Genomic DNA, 20,610 nt, shown 5'->3' with positions numbered 1-20,610 from the left:
TTCTTTTTTTTTTTTTTTTTTTGGCACAGCTTTATGTTCTTCCTTCCCTGTTCAGTCATTAGAGCCTGTTTTGGATGGAAACCAAACCATGCACCATGTAGCTGATGGCTTCATCCTTCCCCAGCTGAGCATTCTAGGTGGAAACCATATTCCTGTGATACAACCATGTGTATGACTTTGTATTTGTTTGTGTTTTAAACTTCTGGATGGAGATTAGGGGGTGGGGGAAGAATCCTGTGGCCAGGGACAGGTGATTTCCAAGTAGACTCGAACAAGTCATGTTCACACAGTTTGGAGCCCATCATAGGAAGGATGCTGCAATCCCACACATTCACTGCTGGTCCATTAGAATGGTTTTGTTTCTACATTTTGTGTTTACTTTCGGAGATCTAAGACACAGACCTGAAAGGAAAGATAAAGTTTCTGTTACTCTGAGAGGCAGTATCAGGTGCCTTCAAACATATGCTGGCAAGGTACAGCCTAGCCACCTTGTAAAGTTTTAATGGAACAAAGTCAAGAAAAGAGAGAGAGAGGGAAAAAACTCTATAAACAGGGTAGTTTCTGAACATCAGAAAAAACAAACTCTAGCAAAGAGCAGGGGAAAGCCAGGCCAAGAACCATTCCAGGAACTCACAGAGTAACTGGGTCATCAGATCTCAGGTCACAACAATGACTCAGTCCATTAGCCAGAAAGAAACCTCAAGTTAAGAGGCAAATTAAACATGACATATGCTAGTGGAACACAACAAGAGCTACAGAAACCAAAAGTCCTGTCTGATGAAAACTATGTCTTGCAATGGCACTGTTTAGCCAGAACATGCACATGTTGACACAACAGGAGCAAGTTTCTTACTTTACATACTAATGCTAGTTGTGGCCAGATATTTCTTGGCCGAAGAGCATCCCTGGACTTCACCAGGAAATGTCAATGGCACCCTGCACCAAAGTAGTCACAACCTATTAAGTCTCTAGATTCTCTCTTATGTCCTGGGGTACACATGTGTGCAGAGTCATTGCATCTTAGATCAATCAAATTCACTGATATTCTGCAGCAAAGACAAGGCTATTTCCAACCCAAACAGAAGCCTCCTTTATAATACAAGTAAACACACATATATGTGGCAAGCACCTGTTATGGGAGAAGCTCAGCAGGACAGGGAAGCCTCACAATGCTTTTGGAAGAACCTGGTGTTGGATTAGGAATTAGCTACCCTGCACCCTCCCTTCACTCCCAGCAGACCAGAGACACCCACTTACAGAGCCATCAGATGCACTGGCACCCACTTTGTCTCCTCGAGCATTCCAGCACACCTCAAATATGCCACCTGTGCCTCGGTAGCTGTGAACGAGACTTCCACTCTGTAAAGCAAAACATCTGTCATGAGAACTCGGAGGAGGCCCCAAAGTGACAGCAATAAAAGAGGGATGCTCTTTCTCCATAAAGATCTATTTGATTGAGAAGCTTTGAAGCACATTGAAGTCAAAGGAATTTCCATAAACACCAATCTACTGCCACCCACAGAACTGCCACCACATTTCAGTTAAAGCCATGGCTATCCCCAACAATGCCTTATGGCACTAGGAAGCACAAGACAGTGGGTTTCCATGAGATGATGCATACCTGCCAGATAGGGACTTTTGACTTATGACCTTTTTCTTTCTTTCCACCCTTGAGTGCTGGATTTGAAATCTGTGTTATCATGGTGTGTTAAGCAGGAGCTTTACCACTAAGTCACATTCCCTGCTTTCCCCAGTGGCTCTGCTAAGATATTCTTAAACCTCCATGGTGCTGGGGTATGAACATACCTTACTAAGCCATCCTCTCTTGTCTTCTTCCTAGGGTGTAGATCAGCCTCCTGGGCTGAGGTCTTTCCACCTGCTCTAGCCACTACTTAGTTCCTGTTCTGATTATTATCAAACATCATCTAATTCTTTTGGTTCCTCAGAACACTTGAGTGAGCATAAGGACCCCTCCCACTAGCAATTAGACAATTACATGTATTAACATGTCATGAAGTTAAAACTCCCATCAATTTTGGATACGTAATTTGTATGAATGAATGCATATTATGGTATTTGTTAGTGGTTGGTCTGACATGCATCATGAGACGTAGGAAGTCTTGGTTTCTCAAGACTTGAATAAACCTTCTTTATAAAACCTGTCTTTATAAAACATGGTATGAGTGGTCGCTGTGATAGCTTGTTTGACAACATGAATCTGGGATCAACTAAAACCCAAGCATTTGGGACATACATTTTCTTGATTGGGTCATTTGAAGTGAGAAGACCCAACCTACATCTGGGCCATGCTTTCTGGTGGCAGCCCACATAAAAAGACACAGAAGGAAGTTTTGCTGTTGTCCTGCTTGCCCTCAGTCTCACTGACAAGTTCATCTATCCTGCTGCTAAGGCATTACTTGGCTGGTAGTAGTTCAGTGTACACCTTCAGGATCCTAATGTAGACTGAAGACATTCAGATACTTGGCCTTTTCTTTGTGATCATACAGACACTGATGAACTAGCCAGACCATGGCCTGTAAGCCATTCTAACAAATCCCCTTTTGATACAGATTTATTCTATCAGTTGTAATCCTCTGGAGAACCTTGACTAGCAAAGTCACTAAACCCAGAGGCCACCAACTACTCATTAGTTCTTACCTACAGGAATAACGTATCCTTGCCATACACATATTTACTTGTTATAAAATATATATTTACCATTATCAGGCTATAGCACGTATTAGCAAAGCATAAGAAACATGCACTTATATAAATATTTCTATTTACATAAAAAATAAAAGTATAGTATACCTTGTGACTATAGAGAACAGCAAGCTAACAGTATTAGATACACTTATAACAAGAGGATTAAAACAGGCTCTACGGTGTCTCAAATAAATCCCTTCAATATAGACTCAATAATCTTAGACCTTTATAGCACCCTCCCCGCTATAATTACTCAATTATAAATGACACAGGTCTGCAATCCCAGATACTCTAAAAGTTGGAGAAGGATTCTAAATTTGAAGCCAACCTGGGCCCTACACAGAATTCTAGGGCCCTAGATTCAATTCCTAAGTGTGTATGTGTGTGTGTGGGGGGGAGAAAACCAAAAAGTCTAACCATCACTCTTATAATATTCACATTGTATTGTACTGGGTATTGTGAGTTACCTAGTAAAAGTATATGTGTGTCAATTCTACACACATACCATGCCATCTTATAGATATGAATTGGGCTCCACAGATTATGGTATCCACAGGGGCAGGGGTCTGGAGTCCATTCCCTCAAGGATATTACTGAGGCACTTGTATTTCAACTGGTTGGCCCCTTCAAATTGTGCTTATCACTAGCAAAATCTGTTCTCTCTGTTTGAGTCTTCCCACACATATTTCTACTTGTTGTTCAGTTTTGCTTCGTGATAACACAAACCATGCTGGCTTCAATTCCTGGATGAGAGGCTTCTATCAGCATGCCCAGAAACATGTTGCCAACTTTTGGAGTATGTCCCTGAAAAGCCTGTGATCTCAGTGGACTCCTGGAACATGGCTTATTCACAGCCTCCCTTGTCACAAGGGGTCATAAACTTAAGCTTTCAAATACTTCTAAATGTCAACCAATCAAAAATGAGTAAGAGATGAATTACACAAATGTGAGGCACTGAATCTTTCTTGAGGTCAAGCAAATTGACTCCTTACGTATTTTCATCTTACTTATCTCAATTGGAATGGTGACCAAGGGCTGAGATGTAGCTCAAAGCAGAATGTTTGCCTGCCGTCCCCCCAAAGTAACAAAGAACAGCCCAGTACATGACTTCCTCCCATTCTACCACACTAGTTCTCATCCACTTCTCCTCTTGACATTCAGAATTCACTCATTTGTATAAGGCTAGAGGTACCCACAGTGGCAGTATTGACTCCAACCCCTTCCCTTTTTAGTCCCTGCTGAAATGACAATCCAATATCCATAAAATCCCGAGTTAAACAAATATAAAACATTTTCAAATGTGAAAATTCCAAGCCTCGTATTTCTTCGTGCTGAGATGCACCACAGTGGACAAGGGGAAGGTCAAGTTGGTAGTCCCAGTATCCCCTTAGTGTAAATAAAGTTCTATAAACAGCCACCTATTGGGCCTTCCTACAAAGGGCAGCATTTCTAAGGTGACAGAACTAGGTAGTGCTTTTTCTTCAGTATGATGTAGGTCTTGTCCCTGGCAGGATAAGACAACAGAAGACAGTGGATATTACAAAGGAGAATGCTCATGAGATGACAAGCTAGAGAGTTCTGGCTTGAGGTCAGAAAGAATCCAGAGGACATACTCCAGGCATTATAGGTGGGGAAGGCATCATATCACTGAGGTACACACAGCAGATCACATAGAATCTACAGTCTCCATGGGGAGGCCCTACTTACTCTCTAACTGAGATAACTCATTCTCCAGCACTCCTGACAGCCAAAGAACTGAGAACATGCCTTTCGGGAAGGATTCAGCCAGGAAGTCAAGACATTACCTGAGTATTCCAGATATGGACACACTTGTCAAAGGATCCACTGGCCAAATATTTCCCATCAGGGCTGAATGCTACACTATAGACAGGCTCCTGATGCTTGGTCAGTGTGTGGATGCAAACACCTCGCTCCACATCCCACAGTCGAACCGTAGAATCAAATGAAGCACTAGGAAGAGAACAGAGAAAACAACCACAGAAAAAGGTTGGTTATTCAAAATCTCTATGATCTCCTGGATTTTCATACCCAGACAAGGTTCAGGAAACATCTCCATGGATACTGAGGGAAGATATACTTCTATCTTTTTGCCCGGCTTCACAGGGAACTTAGTTTGGAAGATCATCGGCACTGCTGACTCTAGGTCTGAGTCTCCCCAGCCGAGTTACTCACTAGGCAGCAGTGAACGAAGCTGTGCTCAGGAAGGAGACAGAGCTGTGAAGTTGCCCTGCCTTACCTTGCTAACATGATGTTGGAGTTCGGGTTGCTGGTGGCTGGTCCTGTGGGACTCCACTTGATGGTATATATCTCTTTGCTGTGAGCTTGGAGGTCATGGACACATGCATCCTGCTTCATACTCCAGATCTGAAAGAGGCATTGGTCACAGTGTGAGCTAATACTGTGCCCCGAATTGAGAATGGTTTAGCACCATTTATTCTGTTGCACCTAAGGGAGCATTCCTTAGGTGGCAGATCTGGGAGAGGCTCACAAGCCAGCAAGGAGTCAACCAGGCACATTAGCAAGTGACTGCGAGGAAGTGTGAAAGCACAGAGTCAAGCTAAGTCTACAAGTATGCTGCTGGTGGACAGGCCACAAGGTCTTTCAGTAGAAACCGTGGCCCCAATATGTCAAAGTTCCATGGAGGGAAAAAACACTCTAGAAATCAGGAAAGTCATGGAGAAAAGACAGCATTAAAGTAAAGTTCCACATGATGAGGGTGGGGTTGTTTGCCAGTACAGGGACTTGTCTAAGGTTAAACACTTCATCCCTTTAGGCACCAACATTACCTTTAATGTCATGTCATCAGAGCAGGAGGCTAGCAACATTCCAGAAGGATCCCATTTGATAGCATTGACCTCATTCTGCAAGACAGTACAGAATTTCAGAATCAGAACCTTTAAGTAGGTAAGGCAGGCATCTACTAAGTGGCCATACCGTAGTAAGCACTGCAGAACAGAGGGCCTTTGGAGTGTTCACAGGATCTCAGAAACCACAGCACCAGAACCCAGTCACAGTTACACGATCCTCATTTTGCTTTTCATTCATAAAAAAACCAAAACCAAAAACAAACAAAAAAATAAAACACTGCAATATATCACAAAGGACCAGCCATACTCTCATCCATACTCCTTTAGGAAATTTTTTTTTCTTATTAAGGAAGCCAAATGAAGAATTTGCACACAATAAGCAGAGTAAATTAAATCAGTTATTATTTATTGCTGCTTGAGAAAAGGTCTCACTATGTAGACAGGCAAGCCAAAAGCACTTTATGCATCCCAGGATGACTAGAACTATTTTTGTCAGCCTCCTCAGTACTAGAAGTACAAGGATATGCCATAAAGCAGAGCTGAAACTAGGTATTTCTATTTTATTTTATTTTTTGTTTTTTTGAGACAAGGTTTCTCTGTGTAGTCTTGGTTGTCCTAAACTCACTTTGTAGACCCGGCTGGCCTCGAACTCAGAGATCCAACTGCCTTTGTCTCCCTGAGTACTGGGATTACAGGCGTGCACCACCATGCCCAGTTAAAACTAGTTATTTTTAAGTGTGGACTTTGATCATTTTCCTATGTGCTTTCAATACAACAGTTTTTCTTTACTCTGTTGAAATAGTTGCTGGATGTGAGGTAAGATATAGAAGGGCTTAGACAGAACAAAGGCAGAGACAGACAAAAGGAAAAGCCATCCGAAGGCACACACAAGCAATTCATATGTGCAGAGAAATGATAGTCAGAACTATAGTTAGGAAAAGGAACCGAGAAATAAAATCCGTGCCCCCATGGATTTTTGCTGTGTAGCAAAAGCTTCCATTTTGAAGGGAAACTTCTTAAGATAGGATGTATTCAGGGAGTTGTAAGTGAGGTGAAATACTACAAGGAAGCTCATTAAGACAGGAAGTGAGCAACTCAAAAAACCTCCAGGAAGTCCTTCAAACTGACCAGATTCACTAGCTCCCCAACTCTCACCATAGGATTATATGTATAAACAGAAAAGCCTGCTGAACCACTCTCAGAAAAAGCACAGGTTCCTAGAAGCATATGCCAGATGAACTGCCTAGAAGAAACAAAGACAAGACAAGCTGCCTGATCAACTGAGCCACACAGAAAATGGCGTATGGCTGTGCAGGTAGCTCCAGGTTTCTAGCTTTCATGAGCTGTCACCCATTTTAGGGTGAGCTTTGGTGATGCAGCTGTCTTTGAGTCATTTCTACTTCTGTAAGTAACTTTTCACCCAAATTCTTGTAAGTAACCCCAATAAAACTCATTGGGTTCATCATCTGGATTCTGGGGGCCATACAACAAGGAAACTGCCAGGTTTTCTTGGTTTTTGAGTACCAGAGACCCAAAGACTGAAGGAGAGAGGCTTCTATTTCGGATGGGAGAAGGGGATGTATTTATATAAAGGAACACATGCAGGGACAGCATGAGGAGCAAGAGGCAGAGGGAAAGATGGAAAAATTTATTGTCTAGGAGCTTCCTCAGAGTGCTCTTGGGAATACTTCTGCCATTAACTGACTCCTCTGTCAAGCTAGCTCTCTTGGCCTAACAAACAACTTCATATGCCAGATTATTTTCTAAATAATTTCATACCTCTAAATGCTGTGGTTGATTCCCTTTGTAAGCATACCAAGTTTTGAAGGGTGTGAAATTGGAAGAAGCTGGGAATACAAGGAGCAAAGTTCTCTGTGATCAGACCAGAGGATAAGAAGGGTGTGATTACAGAGCAGCATAGATGGTGTACATGTCAGTGCGCGTTTATCTGTGAGCCCAAGTGTAAATGAGGCAGTATGCATGTCTCCAACTGCAGCTGTAGAAAAACCTCACAGGCAGACCTCTCCATGACCTGTCTGTCCCCAGCTGACCCATCTTCAATTCCCCATGGAGGCACAAATTCCTTCCTGGGAGCAGAGCTTTCTCTCTTGCCATCTTTCCGCATCTCAAGTCAAACATCCAGGGAAGCAACCAGAACCAGCACACAGGTCTCAAGAAGCATCAGGTTCAGATACATGTAGGTAGACCACTTCCCAGTAATCAGCATCAGTGAGAACCATTTACGGAGCCAGGAGGCAAGGTATGAGAAAGGTAAAGTCTAAGCAGGAACAACAGAAATCAAACTGAAAACATGTGCCCCTAGTAAAAGCTGGGAAATAGACTGGGTTTAGAGAAACAGGTACAGGACATAACAAAGAGAAGGTTAGTTGATAGCTACTCTGAGGTATTCCCAGGACCACTGACACCATAGCTGGGTTAATTCCACCACTCAGGGCAGTCACAGATTCTCAGCAGCAAAGATGAGTAGTAGTTTCCCTTACACAGTTAATTTGATGCTGGCACTGAAAAGAGGGTTCCCACACCACATTCTCACAACCCCTAACCCTGAGCATCTGAACTGAAACTTACAGTATGTCCTTGGAAGGTTTTGACTGGGCGATCACAGCCAAGCCTGCATACATGAATGCACATGTCTGTGCTACATGAGGCAAAGGTAGTGTTGTTCTGCCAGTCCACATCAAGGGCAGGTGCTGCAAGGCAGGAGGAAAGAGAGGACAGTTGCCTGATTAATGGAATATAGAGCTCAGTGATTCAGATAAAAGCATCTCCAGGAGTTATGCCTATTGACCATGAATAACATCTCCAGTGTGAATTGGCTGTACTGATAGCATGAAAAACATCCTTGAAAGACCTTAAAGACCCTGTCCTTCCAATTTGCAAGCATAAAATGCCTTTGGAGACCCCCACCTTTCTATGAAAAAAAAAATGCCCTCAGGGACAGGTCCAGTTATGTGTAAAAGGGAAGTACCAAGTTTTTTTTGTTGTTTTTGGTTTGTTTGTTTTTTTTGTCTGTTTTTGTTTTTCTGGCTTTTGTTTTGTTTTTCTTATTGCCAATACTGTTTCACAGTAGTCCTAAGTCCCAAAGTCTTGATATATCTCTATTCTTCTATAATATCACACAAGCTTAAATAACTAAGAAATTCCTGGGGCTACCTCTGTATAACCCCAAGAGCAAACCCACCTGAATGAAAAGGAAACTGTTGTTTGGCTTCTCCTGTATGGGCATCCCAAATTATTGTTGTCTGTGTTTTGCAAACGGAGGGAAAAAGTTAGTTATTATTATTCTCAAAGAACTATCTAGAAGGATATTTTGTACCATAAAAGACAATCTGCCCCCTTTCCTCCTAAGAAATTAAGTTAACATTATCATATTTATGCCTATATATAGCCAAACTGTTATCACCTATACATGCAACAGTGTAAAACATTTATACAACAGTTGTCACTTCTACAGCTCTGACCTAAGTCTCTCATGTACAATGTGCATGTCACACTCAGTAATGTGGATGCTACATTAATGAGAGCAACTGATAAATAGCAGCCTTCACCAATGTATGTGAGAAATCTACCAAAATTTATGGAAAATTTCCCTCAGCTCCCATACCCAGAAAACCATTAAGTAACAGATAAGAAGGCACATCTATGTGTCCTTTGAACCTTGTTCCAGAGGACGTGCTGCAGAAATGAACATTTCCAACAATCCCCTGTCACTCCATGAACCGGGAGAACAGGTAGAACAGCCCTAAAATCCAAAATCCAAGGTGTGGATTGAGAAAAATCAAACTCTAGGTCAGCTCCATGAGTTTCTGTGAAACTTGTATTGGGTCTCAGAGGATTCTGGCATCTACAGTGGGAAGCAGGGGTTAATAGGCGAACTAAGGTAAAGGCAGGGGAGTGAAAAAAAAAAAGAGCCTATGACTAAAAATTGCTCAGTGGATGAAAGCCAACAGAGAAATACCCACAACAGTATAATGTTTCCTGTATTAATAAACTCCATTTGGAGTGCTTTTCTCTTTCCATCACTGGACCAAGAGCACATTCTGCATGAAGGTCTACAGAGGTAAATGTGTTATGGGGTGATAGAGTGTTCAAAGTCAGCAGTAAGTTCAAACCTAAGATACAAGCAGGCTAAATGAGTTACTTTGCCAAAGAAGCCAACAAACTAAAAAACAAATCCACATTCACAGATAAAAAGGTATGTATTTAAAGTTGATACTTACCTTGTCTACACCAGCACTCAAAATATAATTCCCCTTTTTGTTCCACTTCAAGGCAAAGATGGGGCCTTTATGTTGACCTAAGGTGCTGGCTAGGTTACCTGAGATAGGAAAACACAGGCATGGTGACTTCACAGTCACAAACTGTTTACTCCAGGATCACACACAAAGTTCAGAACTCAACATGAGGGATGCAGAACTTACCATCTTCTGTCCATATTCTTGCAAAACCATCATAGGAACCTGTTGCCAGTAGTGTCCCATCGCTCTGGCGGACAGAAAATGACAATACGCATTATTATCTGGGTGCTTTCCTGGGTCTCCTTCCCACATGGGCCTGTATGACAGAGCCAGCCCTCTCACAGAGGCAACACAAGTTCACGATGATGGGGACAACTTCCCACTCCCAGGCTGCTGTCAGCCCACTGGGACCTGATCATGAGCCCCTGGTACCAGTATCCCAAGGTGGAAGATACGACAACAGAACTGTTTCTCTGTGTTTGCATTCACTTCATTTGAACATGTGGATGGCAAAAGCTGCTTACATTCCAGTCCAATGACGTGACATCTTTATTACTGGGAACGTCGTGTCCCCCTTCACGTATACAGTGCCTCAGCACAAGCTGTGTGGAGCCCCCGTTGCTGTTCTCATTAAGGTTCCATATCCTTGCAGTGGAGTCTCCAGATCTGCAGAACCAATATAGAGCATTTGACTCTGGTTCAATAGGAAAATGTGACTGTTGTATGGCTAGCTCTCACATCATTAGCATGTGCCTTGCTTTTCCACCCCTCTTCCTCACCCACCTCCTTCTGCTTGCTGACTTGAAATGTGTCTGCCTTTCTCCCCACCAAACAGAGAAATGGCTGAGACCACTAACTGGCTTTCCCACAGTACAGGATGCACAAAACAGCTTGTTCCTTATTCTTCACACATTGGGAAGATATAACAAACAAGTGTGCTTTTCTCAATGCAGCACTCTAAGGAAGAGTGAGCTTCCTCACATCCTCCAGACCCAGGTGCATTCCTGACCCAAATTCTTACCCAGAAGCAAGTAGATCACTAACAGGATTCCAGGCACAAATGAACACTTCCGACTCATGGCCTCGAAGGACTGTGGCTTTACTTGATGGAATTTCAACGTCTCCATCTATTTCCATTGGTTTTGAATGATTATCTACCAAGCAAACATGAAAATATACATGGCTCACCAAACCCATTTAAAAAAATGCATCCTTAGGCACTACTGTTTTAAAAGTACTTTGTTGTCATGTGTCAAAGGCACACATGATGAGCACAAAAGTGGGAATTTCTGCAGTTTGGTGTACATTTTGTATTTCTGATTTGACAGTACTATGCTGTATATTTGTTTCCAAAGTGTTTGTGTGCTGGAAGCTTGCTGTCCACATGTGGATACAAAAGCAGGTGATGGGACCTTTAAGAAGTGGTGCCTAGTAGAAAGTCACTGCTAGCCATCTGTAGTCTGCTCTGACTTGTTTTGTCTACCAGGATGGCCCTCCACCATAAGTTTCCACCGAGGTCATGGCCACGTGTATGCATTGCCTACGAGCTGAAGTAAGCCTTTTTTCCTTCTAAACTAGTTGCCTCAGGTATGCCATTACAAGAACAGAAAGCTATCTCATACTGCCACCCTCAAGAGACTCACACAAGAAAGCTAATGAGATGGCTTAGCCATCTCATTGTTCAATGCTCCAAACCCTGGGTTGAGAAAGAAAAACAACTCCTGAACGCTGTCCTCTGTCTACAGCCTGATCAGCCATTGCTGCAACAGAAAGGAGAAGCTTCCTTGCAGTAGCAGACCACGAAGGCCAAGTTCAGCACCCCAGGTGCACCAGGCCCAAGACGCTGTGGAAATCATAAACCTCAGTAGATGGCACCAGGGCTTAAACCTTTAGGAAGCACAATGTACAACCGCCAGAGCTGTGGGTGCACACAGAACAACCCTGCTCTATGTGTTTGAGCTGCCACTGTACTTTAAGGCACACGTTCACTTCTGCTCTGTCCAGGTGCAGGGCTGATGTGGACACCACTTCACCTGTGCTAACTCTACTCTAGAAATAAATGCTCTTGACAATTACCTAATAGTGGCTAAACTGATGGGGGTTTACAAAGAAAAAGCAATGTAATGGCCCATGTCTGAGCCTACTGCTCTTGAACTTTACCTTGACTTGCTGATTTATAGCACAGTTTATCTTAAGATCCTGAGCATGGGATACTGGTGGGATGGTGAGACTGAAAAGCACTGCAAATGATGTATTTTTATGTTGGGTAACATATTTATGGAAGCTTGCCTTGTGATGTGGACATAGCCACAGGTGCAAAATTTCCTGAAACCAAGGGATGTGAGTGAAATCATAGAAGATGGAGATCTTGTGGACAGATAGGAAGCAAAGCCCAGAAAGCAATTTAACAGAATGGCAGCAGGCAGCACTTTAAGCATACCTTCAACTAAACACAGATCGGAAAGGAAAAACACACAAACAAAATCATGTCTCTTAAAGTCCAGAAATTCTTCACTTACTTATTGCATGGGCTCCATTCTCTTCCCCATTCACGGTGGCTTCTCCATTCTTTGGTGGGTTTTGCTGAGCAGCAGCTGCTGGTGTTGTAGCTGCTGTGGTTGTGGCTGTGGCTGCAGCCGCCGCCGCAGCTGCTGCATTGGCTTGCTGCTGGGCAAGCTTCTCCCGAAAGGCTTGCTGTCTTGTCTGGACCACATCGGGCATCACAGCATCAATTAACGATAGGGACTCAATAGGACGCCCATCAAATACCGTGCCATCCTAGGAAAGAAAGGGACGTGTTACCCATCAGCTGCCATTAACCAGAAGTTGGCATGGACTAGGAATAAAGTACAAGAAATTTTGTGGTGGGACAGGGTTAGATGGCAAAGAGGGATAGGTAAGTGGATGAGGAGAAGGACTGTTCATGGGGAGCTAGCAGTGAAGATCTTCCTTAGTGGAGATATGATACATGCCTAGCTAAATTTGGGCATTAAGAGTATGTGAACAGGTTTACTTTTATACTATGACAAAATCTACTACCATCAATGTAGTGGTTATTTAACCAGTAGAGTAGAATTGCCTCCTTAAAGGGCAAGTCTCAATGTTGTCAACACTGGGAACATGGGTTTATACTGTCATCCAGTGGGGAAGCAGGTCATGCTGCTTATCATCCCTAGGTGATCTGGAAATCCCTCCTCTGCTCCACAAAGGTGTAGTGCTAAGGCTGGTGGCAACCATGAACCGCAAAGGTATATTGCTGAGACTGAAAGAAATTAGGACTGGATGCTACACCAGATTGGGCATCTCTGCAATGACCACTATTAGCAATGAAGAAAGAATGAGCCCAATGTAAAGACAACTGCACCATTCAGAATACAACTCCTGGTACTCGGGTCCACCTGACTGTGCTCTATGACCCTCTAGGCTTAGTGTAGAGATGAAATTATCATCATAATACAACTAGGCAACATGGTCACTTGATTCTAAAATGAATTTTAAAAAACCTGTACTTTGTCTGGTTTCCATCTACCACGAACACATTTCCACACATCCTTAAAAACACAGGAAGGGGGTTGGGGATTTAGCTCAGTGGTAGAGCGCTTGCCTAGCAAGCGCAAGGCCCTGGGTTCGGTCCTCAGCTCTGGAAAAAAAAAAAAAAAGACAAAAAACACAGGAAGTTCTTTCCTTAGGAAACACTCCAAATATTTTAATCATGAATCTCCACATGCCTCCAGGCTGTCTGCTGGATGAAAAACCATGTTCCCATATGCTCTGAACTTCAATTATCTCAGAAATGGAAAGGCACAAGTTTCAGCTGAATCCTAGCTAAACAACACATTGTCCCAGGTGGGCTTTTTAAAATTCTAATACAATGTGGAAAATAATTCAACATAGCACATACAGTTTCACCCATCAGCCACTTGGCCCTGGATTTTGGCCCTGCATGACTGAGGTTGACAAGTCTTGAGCCTTCCATGTCATTTCCTTCTTCCATAGAGACTCACAGCAAATAGATGATGGTGTCACAAAACATGGTCACATGGCTGGGAAGATGTCTCAGCAGGTAAGAGCACTAACTGCTCTTCTAGATGAGCTTTGTTCAGTTCCCAGTATACACAAGCAGCTGTAATCTGGGGCAACTTCATGCCCTGTTCTAGCTGTTGCAGGTACCAGAAACTCAATGATGCGCAGACACACCTATAGGCAACCCATACGTACACACAAAATAAAAGTTGACTAATGAATTAAAAAAGAGGTCACTGTCAACATAATAATAATAATAATATTTTTTTAAAAAAACTGCCACATTTAAAACGTATTGTCTGAGTTCTTTTTTTTTTTTTCCAGTGCCTGGAAACATGTGATAAAGATTATCTAACCCCAGACAAACAAAAAGCCTCTTGGAAGATAAAAAATTTCTAATGGTGGGATCCCATTCAGGGAAGGAGAGGGGTGGCATGTGAAGTACGTATAAAACATATCAGTAAAGAAACATATTATTTTCTAAGTTAAAAAAAATAAAACAAAACAAAGTATGAACAGAGGTATCCTGCATGCATAGCTAAAGCTGCTCCTAGAAGCCATTGACTACTAAAACAATAGTACTGCTAAGAAAGAGTTGCCACTCAGCTGTGAACTCTACATGCTTTATACCACCAACCTGGCAGGGAATATGTGTCCACTGCAACAGTGGCCTGGATGTTATGAGGGTAATGAACTGCTTTCTGATTGGATTTGAGAACTGCTTCCCAAGTGGGAATTCATACCTGGTATTGTAAACTTGGCCAAAACCCTGCAGCTGGGGAAGATATTGTATGGTTTTGCTAAATGGACATGATGTGCTTATCAAATGCTAAATATCTGTGTTTAAGTCCATAGATTATTGCTTTTATTAGCTCTGGTCAGGGAAGCTTCTTTCCCCCAGGGGATGGTAATCACTACAGAGAATTATAACTGATAAAAATTCAAAAAAACAAATGAACACTGAATGCAAAGCTATAAACTGGACAACTATACCACTTGCTCCAAGGCTCAGTCAGGAAACATGGAGGAAGGGGGAGGGGCAGAGAGAGAGAACATAATTGCTGTCCAAATTTCCCTCTGGTTATGGCCCTTGTCAGTTTCACAGAAAATAGAGATTCTCCATGAGTAGTCTGTAGGATTTCCCTTATTGGCCAATCTGCCCAGGGAAATCAGAAAGAGAGCTTGTCTGCTCATGCAAAACCCTGGTCCAGCATAGATGAAAGTCTGTTAGAATGAATTGGTTCTTTTTATCAGCCAACATCTTGAGATTCTGCAAACCCACACAAGGGGGCACCAAAAGCTAGCTGATGGTGTAGTGTCATGTTTGTAGGCTCCACTTTTCCCCAGGTACCTTCGTATGTATGCCAGACCTGTGTACTGAAATCATATCATAGACACATTCTCCAGATCTGCTAAGGGAAGCCAGAACTCTGCCATATTCTGAGAAATGAACATACCTCGTTGATGCTGATCTCTGCCTCCACATACTGCAGTCCCTTCTGAAGAATGGAGATCAGGGCAGCCGGTGGCACTAGTGTCCCATTGATATTGGACTGGCTTATGTGGCTTTCGATCCCAAACGTGAAGGCAGAGTGGGAAAAACCTGCAGGAAGAGGGAAGCAGAGGTAGGTGAGAGCCAAGCAGGGAGGGAGGTGTGGGCTGGAAATGTGAACATGGAGCTGTGAGTGACAAGGGGTGTGGGAAAAGCTGTAGAATAGAAGCTCAGCTTCTGAATTAGAGTTGAGCAGGCAAGGAGAAAAATCAGGAGACACAGAGAAGCAAGGAGCACCAATATGTGATTAGAAACACACTTTGATGGCAAACCTGCCTTTTACCTGGGAGGTGGGGAATCGAACTCAGATCCATATACTTGCACAGAAAGCATTTTACCCATCAGACCATCTACCCAGGCCTTAAATGAATTTGACTGGCATTTTCAACATAAGAGGATTTAACAGGAGTTAACTATATCTTACATTGAAGAATGCACTCATTTGACTGTGACATGTCCTCCAAAGACCCATATGCTTAGAGGCTTGAGTGACAAGTCAGTGGCACAATTGGGTGGTGATATAGAGTCTTTAAGAAGTGGGGCCTAATATGAAAGGAGGAGTTAGTAAGACCTGGAGAGGACAGAAGCTCCAAAAGGACCAAATATATCTGAGCACAGGGGTATTTTCTGAGACTGATTCTCCAACCAAGGACCATGCATGGATATAACCTGGAACCCCTGCTTGGATGTAGCCCATGGTAGCTCAGTGTCCAAGTGGGTATCCTAGTAAGGGGACCAGGGACTGTCTCTGACATGAACTCAGTGGCTGGCTCTTTGATCTCCCCACCCTCTGTGGAAGGAACAACCTAGCTAGACCACAGAGGAGGACACTGCAGCCAGTCCTGGTGAGATCTGATAAGCTAGGGTCAGATGGAAGGGGAGAGGACCTTCCCTATCAGTGGACTTAGAGAGGGCCAGGGAGGAGATGAGGGAGGGAGGGAGGGATTGGGAGGGAATGAGGGATAGGAATACAGTTGGGATACAAAGTAAATAAACTGTAATTAATATAAAAAAATAAAAAATTTAATAAAAAAAAAGAAAAAAGAAGTAGGGCCTAAGGCGGGCTCAGTGGCGCAAACCTGTAATCCCAGTACTTCAGGAGGCAAAGGCAGGCAGATCTCTGAGTTTCAGGCCAGCCTGGTCTACAAAGTGAGTCCAAGGACATCCAAGGCTACACAGAGAAACCCTGTCTTGAAAAAACAAACCAAACCAAACAAACAAAAACCAAAACAACAACAAAAGAAGTGGGGCCTAATAGGAAGAAGTCAGGTCATCAAGTGTGTGACCTCTAAGGAGATATTGGAGACTCTACTCCTCTCCATCATTTTCTCTTTGCTTCCTGGATGCCATGAGGTGGGCTACTTTGCCACACCACATACTCCTACCATGTTCTCTCATACCACACACCGAAAAACAATGGAACCAAAACAACCATGTACTAAGACTTCAGAAAGACAGAAAAAAAAAAAACAAAAACAAACATTTCCTTCTTTAATTTGATTTGCTTGAGATATTTGCTAATTGCAAAAGAAAGCAATTCTGGAAAGTAGGGACACATTATAGCTCAGAGAGTGACCATTTGAAAATAGATTTATGGCAGTCATAACCTATTAAAATAAGTATGCTGAGACCCTAGACCAATATGACTTTTTTTTTTTTTTCCGGTAAAAGGAAAGGTGGGGACATTTGGACATTGGGACCAAGGTGATAAAGCTTTAAGCCAAGGTATGTCAAAGGTTGCCAATAGGTCACCAAAGCCAGGGGGACATGGGATTGACTCCCCACATAGCCCTCAGAAGGAGACACTTGCCAACAGCGTCACAGAGACTTCAATTCTCCACCAGGGAAATGAACATTGGAGGTTTTTAACTGGACTGAAGTAGCTTGTTGTTTGAGTTACATGGGTTGGTACCAAAATGGGGTTCACTAGTCATTCTGTAGGTTTTAAATATCTTCAAGTTGTGAGAATAAAAAAGTGTTTTGTTTGAGAATTAAAATCACATTAGATCATTTCAAAGTAGCGTTCTGTTCCACCGGAGGTTCTCTAAGCATAACAGCTGCTATCCACAAGGCTTATTTTGCCAATAAAAGACATGTGTCTAGCCTCTTAACTATATACCTTGAAGCAACATTTTGACGCCTTGAACTCAGAGATCTATCTGTCTCTTTCTCCAAAGTGCTAGCATTAAAAGTCATGTGTCAAGATACCTGGCTCAATGACTCTTAATTTCTTCTGTCCTGAGATGAAAGATCATGTACGACCCCACTCCAACCCAGGATGAAGCATCCACCCAAACCACTTCTCCGTCTCTGTAACACTCTTTCAAAGAGAGTCCTTAGGTCTTTTTGATGATCCGATAGTCTGGCTTGCACTGGTGTTCTGCCCAAGGCATATTTAAAACCAACTTCCTACAGAAAAGCAAGCTGGTTACCTGATTCCTGGAGGTAGCGATATACCAGAAAGTTCACCTCGTCGCTGGTAATGCTCATCTTAGCCTCACCTTGCGGTGATGAGGTCTTCGTCTCTATCAAGTGGCAGCCACCCTCTGTTAGAAAGACATCAGAAACACTGCTTTCAATATATTGTGTGTATTTGCCTTCTGAGTATGTGTGCAGTGTGTGGTGTGTGTGTGTGTGTGTGTGTGTGTGTGTGTGTGTGTGTGTGTGTGTTGTGGGTGCTAGGGATAGGTTCAGGGCCTTGTGTATGTTAGGCAAGTGTTCCACTACTGAGCTACACCCCTTTGAGATGATTTAAATAATGTTCATGCTTTCATATACATGATGGAAATTAATATCTGATGCACACTGTATTTTGTAATTAGGTTATTATATAAAAATTTCACTGTAGTTCAGGACCTAGCATACCTATGGCCCTGTCTGATTTCCACCAAAACACACGCAATGAATCTATAAGTTATATACAGATAATAATACTAAACACTGAATTTTCTGTTATATATTACAACATCATATACATACTACAGGATGACCAATTACCATCAGATTGTATTATACAAAAAAGGTGTAATTGCACATACACAAATATATGAATACATATATGTGATAGTTGGTTTAATTGTCAACTTGACAAAATCTAGAGTGGCCTGGGAGGAAGAATCTCAATGAAGGACCATCTAGACATGGCCATAAGCCATGTCTATGAAGGAGTCTCTTTTTTTTTCCAACATAATATTTTTGTTGACTCTAGGGATTTCATATCATACACCCCTATCACATTCACTTTCTAGTTCTTTCCTGTCCTCCCCACCATCCTTGTTACCTCTCCCAAGCAACAAAACAAAACAAAAACAAAACATGTGCAATTTGTGCCATCTCTAGATTCACGGGGGCGTGGTCAAATTCTCACTGGCCCGCTTCTTAAATGGAGCTGAATCTTCCTGCTGGAAGTCATTTCCTATGAAGGGCGACACCCAGGCATCCTATCACAGTTTCTAAGAGTTCTCCCAGATGGCTTCCTGTCTAGGCTGTTACTATTTTTGGAGGGGTGCGGTGGAGGTAATGGTTCTCACAGCAGTCTTCCATATTCCTCTTTCTCGTCTGTGTGTCTGCAGTCATAAATATCTATGCGAAGTAACTTATTTGCTCTTTATGGACCCTGGGAGCATGGATTATGGGCTTCCATGTAGTTTCTGGTCCCCAGCTATAGGAGAGCCATGGACATAATAAGGCCCTCTGATATAGCTGGGATGATGAACATCAACATGGCTTCCAGTCACAGTATGAACCACAGATCTTCACCCAGCATTCAGTGGGAACATAGGCACAAATATTAACACAGACCCAGAAGGAATGTCTTGCTAATTTTAATTGGTAAGAAAAAGCCCAGACCACTGTGAGTAGAACTGTGGGTATGAATAAAGAAAAAGCAAGCTGAGCACATGCACCCATTCAAATTCTCTCTGATCTTTCCTGTGGACAAGCTTTTAAAGTTCCTGTCTTGATTTTTCCCCAATGATGGACTGTATCATGAAATTATAGATGTCAAATAAACCCTCTCTCTCTTAAGCTGGTTTTGTAAAGGTTACTTCTCACAGAAACAGAAATGCAACCAGGAGTGTGTGTGTGTATGTGTATTGCACATGCCCCAGGTGAAATGGTTTCCAAAAGAAAAGCTGACATAAATTTTAGGGTCAAGATAGACTATGATGTAAACTATAACAAAGAAGCCAGATTTAGGGTCAAAGAAAACACAATCAGCCAACTTCAGTGAAACCACAGTGCATTATAATTCAGAATGTGCATGAAAATGGTAGGCTGCACATATGGAACCCTGAACAGACATGGGCAGATGTGGCTGGATCAGCACTTTCTCACACAGAAGTTACCTGAACAGATAGGTAGTGATGTCAAGCCTTCCTTGGAAGAATGACAGTGTGATCCTGGGAAAATAATGCATCACAGTGTCTTCTGATGAAGTTTAAATGGGTCTTTACCATATACCTACAGGTCATTCTACCTACAGGGTATAAAAATCCCCAAAGACTGTGCAGGTGTGGGCCAAGTAGCTATATATGTCACTTTGATATTATTTCTGTGTCATGGTTCCAGGTGAACAGGTTCAGGGAACATAAGGGACAGGAAAAATCTCATGAAAACAGACTGCTATACCACTCTGTTAAGACGGATGAAGTAACGAGAAGAAAATATGTTGCACGCATAAAAATACATTGCATGTCAAAAAACTAATAAAAATATTTAAAAAAAATGTTTATCTTTTTTTGGTGATAGTAATGTATTTGTGCAAACACTGTCACAAAAATTTGACCTGCAATTTCTACTTGGAGCCTTAGGGCGAAGAAATAGTGACTCATAAATAGCTATAAATTCACAATGTAAGCTAACAAAAATATAACGTAAAGAAATTAGAAAATGTAGTAGGTGTGGCAGCACACTCCCGGCAGGTGGGGAGGCAGAGGCAAGAGGATCTCAGTGAGTTTGAGGTCAGCCTGGTCTACAAAGTGAGCCCAGGACAGCCAAGGCTACAGAGAGAAACTGTCTAAAAAAAAAATGTGTGTAGGAAAACACTGGGGCCTGAGCAGACCTGCAGACTTGGTGAGGCTGAGTGCTGTCATAATGATGACAATCTCAGCTACACTGACAGGGTTATAGTCTCAGGGTTTCTCTATATCCTACAAAGCTGCAAACATTTTTCTAGCAACAATTTGTTATGACAAGGAGTTATATTGGGTTATTAGAGTGGCAGAAAGAAACAATATGAAAA

At 42.5% G+C, this 20,610-nt stretch overlaps 1 protein-coding gene across 1 annotated transcript in view; it reads right to left on the bottom strand.

Annotated features, from left to right (window-relative positions):
- Positions 1-283: 283 nt before the first annotated feature.
- The window catches only part of LOC129677269 (F-box-like/WD repeat-containing protein TBL1X), a 28,750-nt gene continuing 8,423 nt past the window's right edge, over positions 284-20,610 (bottom strand). The window contains exons 2-15 of the mRNA XM_055607922.1: positions 17,801-17,914; positions 15,274-15,419; positions 12,313-12,571; positions 10,815-10,947; positions 10,318-10,459; positions 9,977-10,040; positions 9,776-9,873; positions 8,737-8,797; positions 8,124-8,245; positions 5,514-5,588; positions 4,964-5,091; positions 4,512-4,677; positions 1,258-1,359; positions 284-402 (exon numbers count right to left, since the gene is read on the bottom strand). Of these exons, the coding sequence (XP_055463897.1) occupies positions 376-402; positions 1,258-1,359; positions 4,512-4,677; positions 4,964-5,091; positions 5,514-5,588; positions 8,124-8,245; positions 8,737-8,797; positions 9,776-9,873; positions 9,977-10,040; positions 10,318-10,459; positions 10,815-10,947; positions 12,313-12,571; positions 15,274-15,419; positions 17,801-17,858 (1,581 nt within the window). The 5' untranslated portion in view covers positions 17,859-17,914 and the 3' untranslated portion in view covers positions 284-375. The remainder of the gene's footprint in view (positions 403-1,257; positions 1,360-4,511; positions 4,678-4,963; positions 5,092-5,513; positions 5,589-8,123; positions 8,246-8,736; positions 8,798-9,775; positions 9,874-9,976; positions 10,041-10,317; positions 10,460-10,814; positions 10,948-12,312; positions 12,572-15,273; positions 15,420-17,800; positions 17,915-20,610) is intronic.

This window comes from Psammomys obesus, unplaced genomic scaffold, assembly GCF_907164565.1.
Source record: "Psammomys obesus unplaced genomic scaffold, mPsaObe1.curated_primary_1811, whole genome shotgun sequence".
Taxonomy (NCBI): Eukaryota; Metazoa; Chordata; class Mammalia; order Rodentia; family Muridae; genus Psammomys; species Psammomys obesus.
This window is presented reverse-complemented; position numbering and strand designations above follow the sequence as displayed.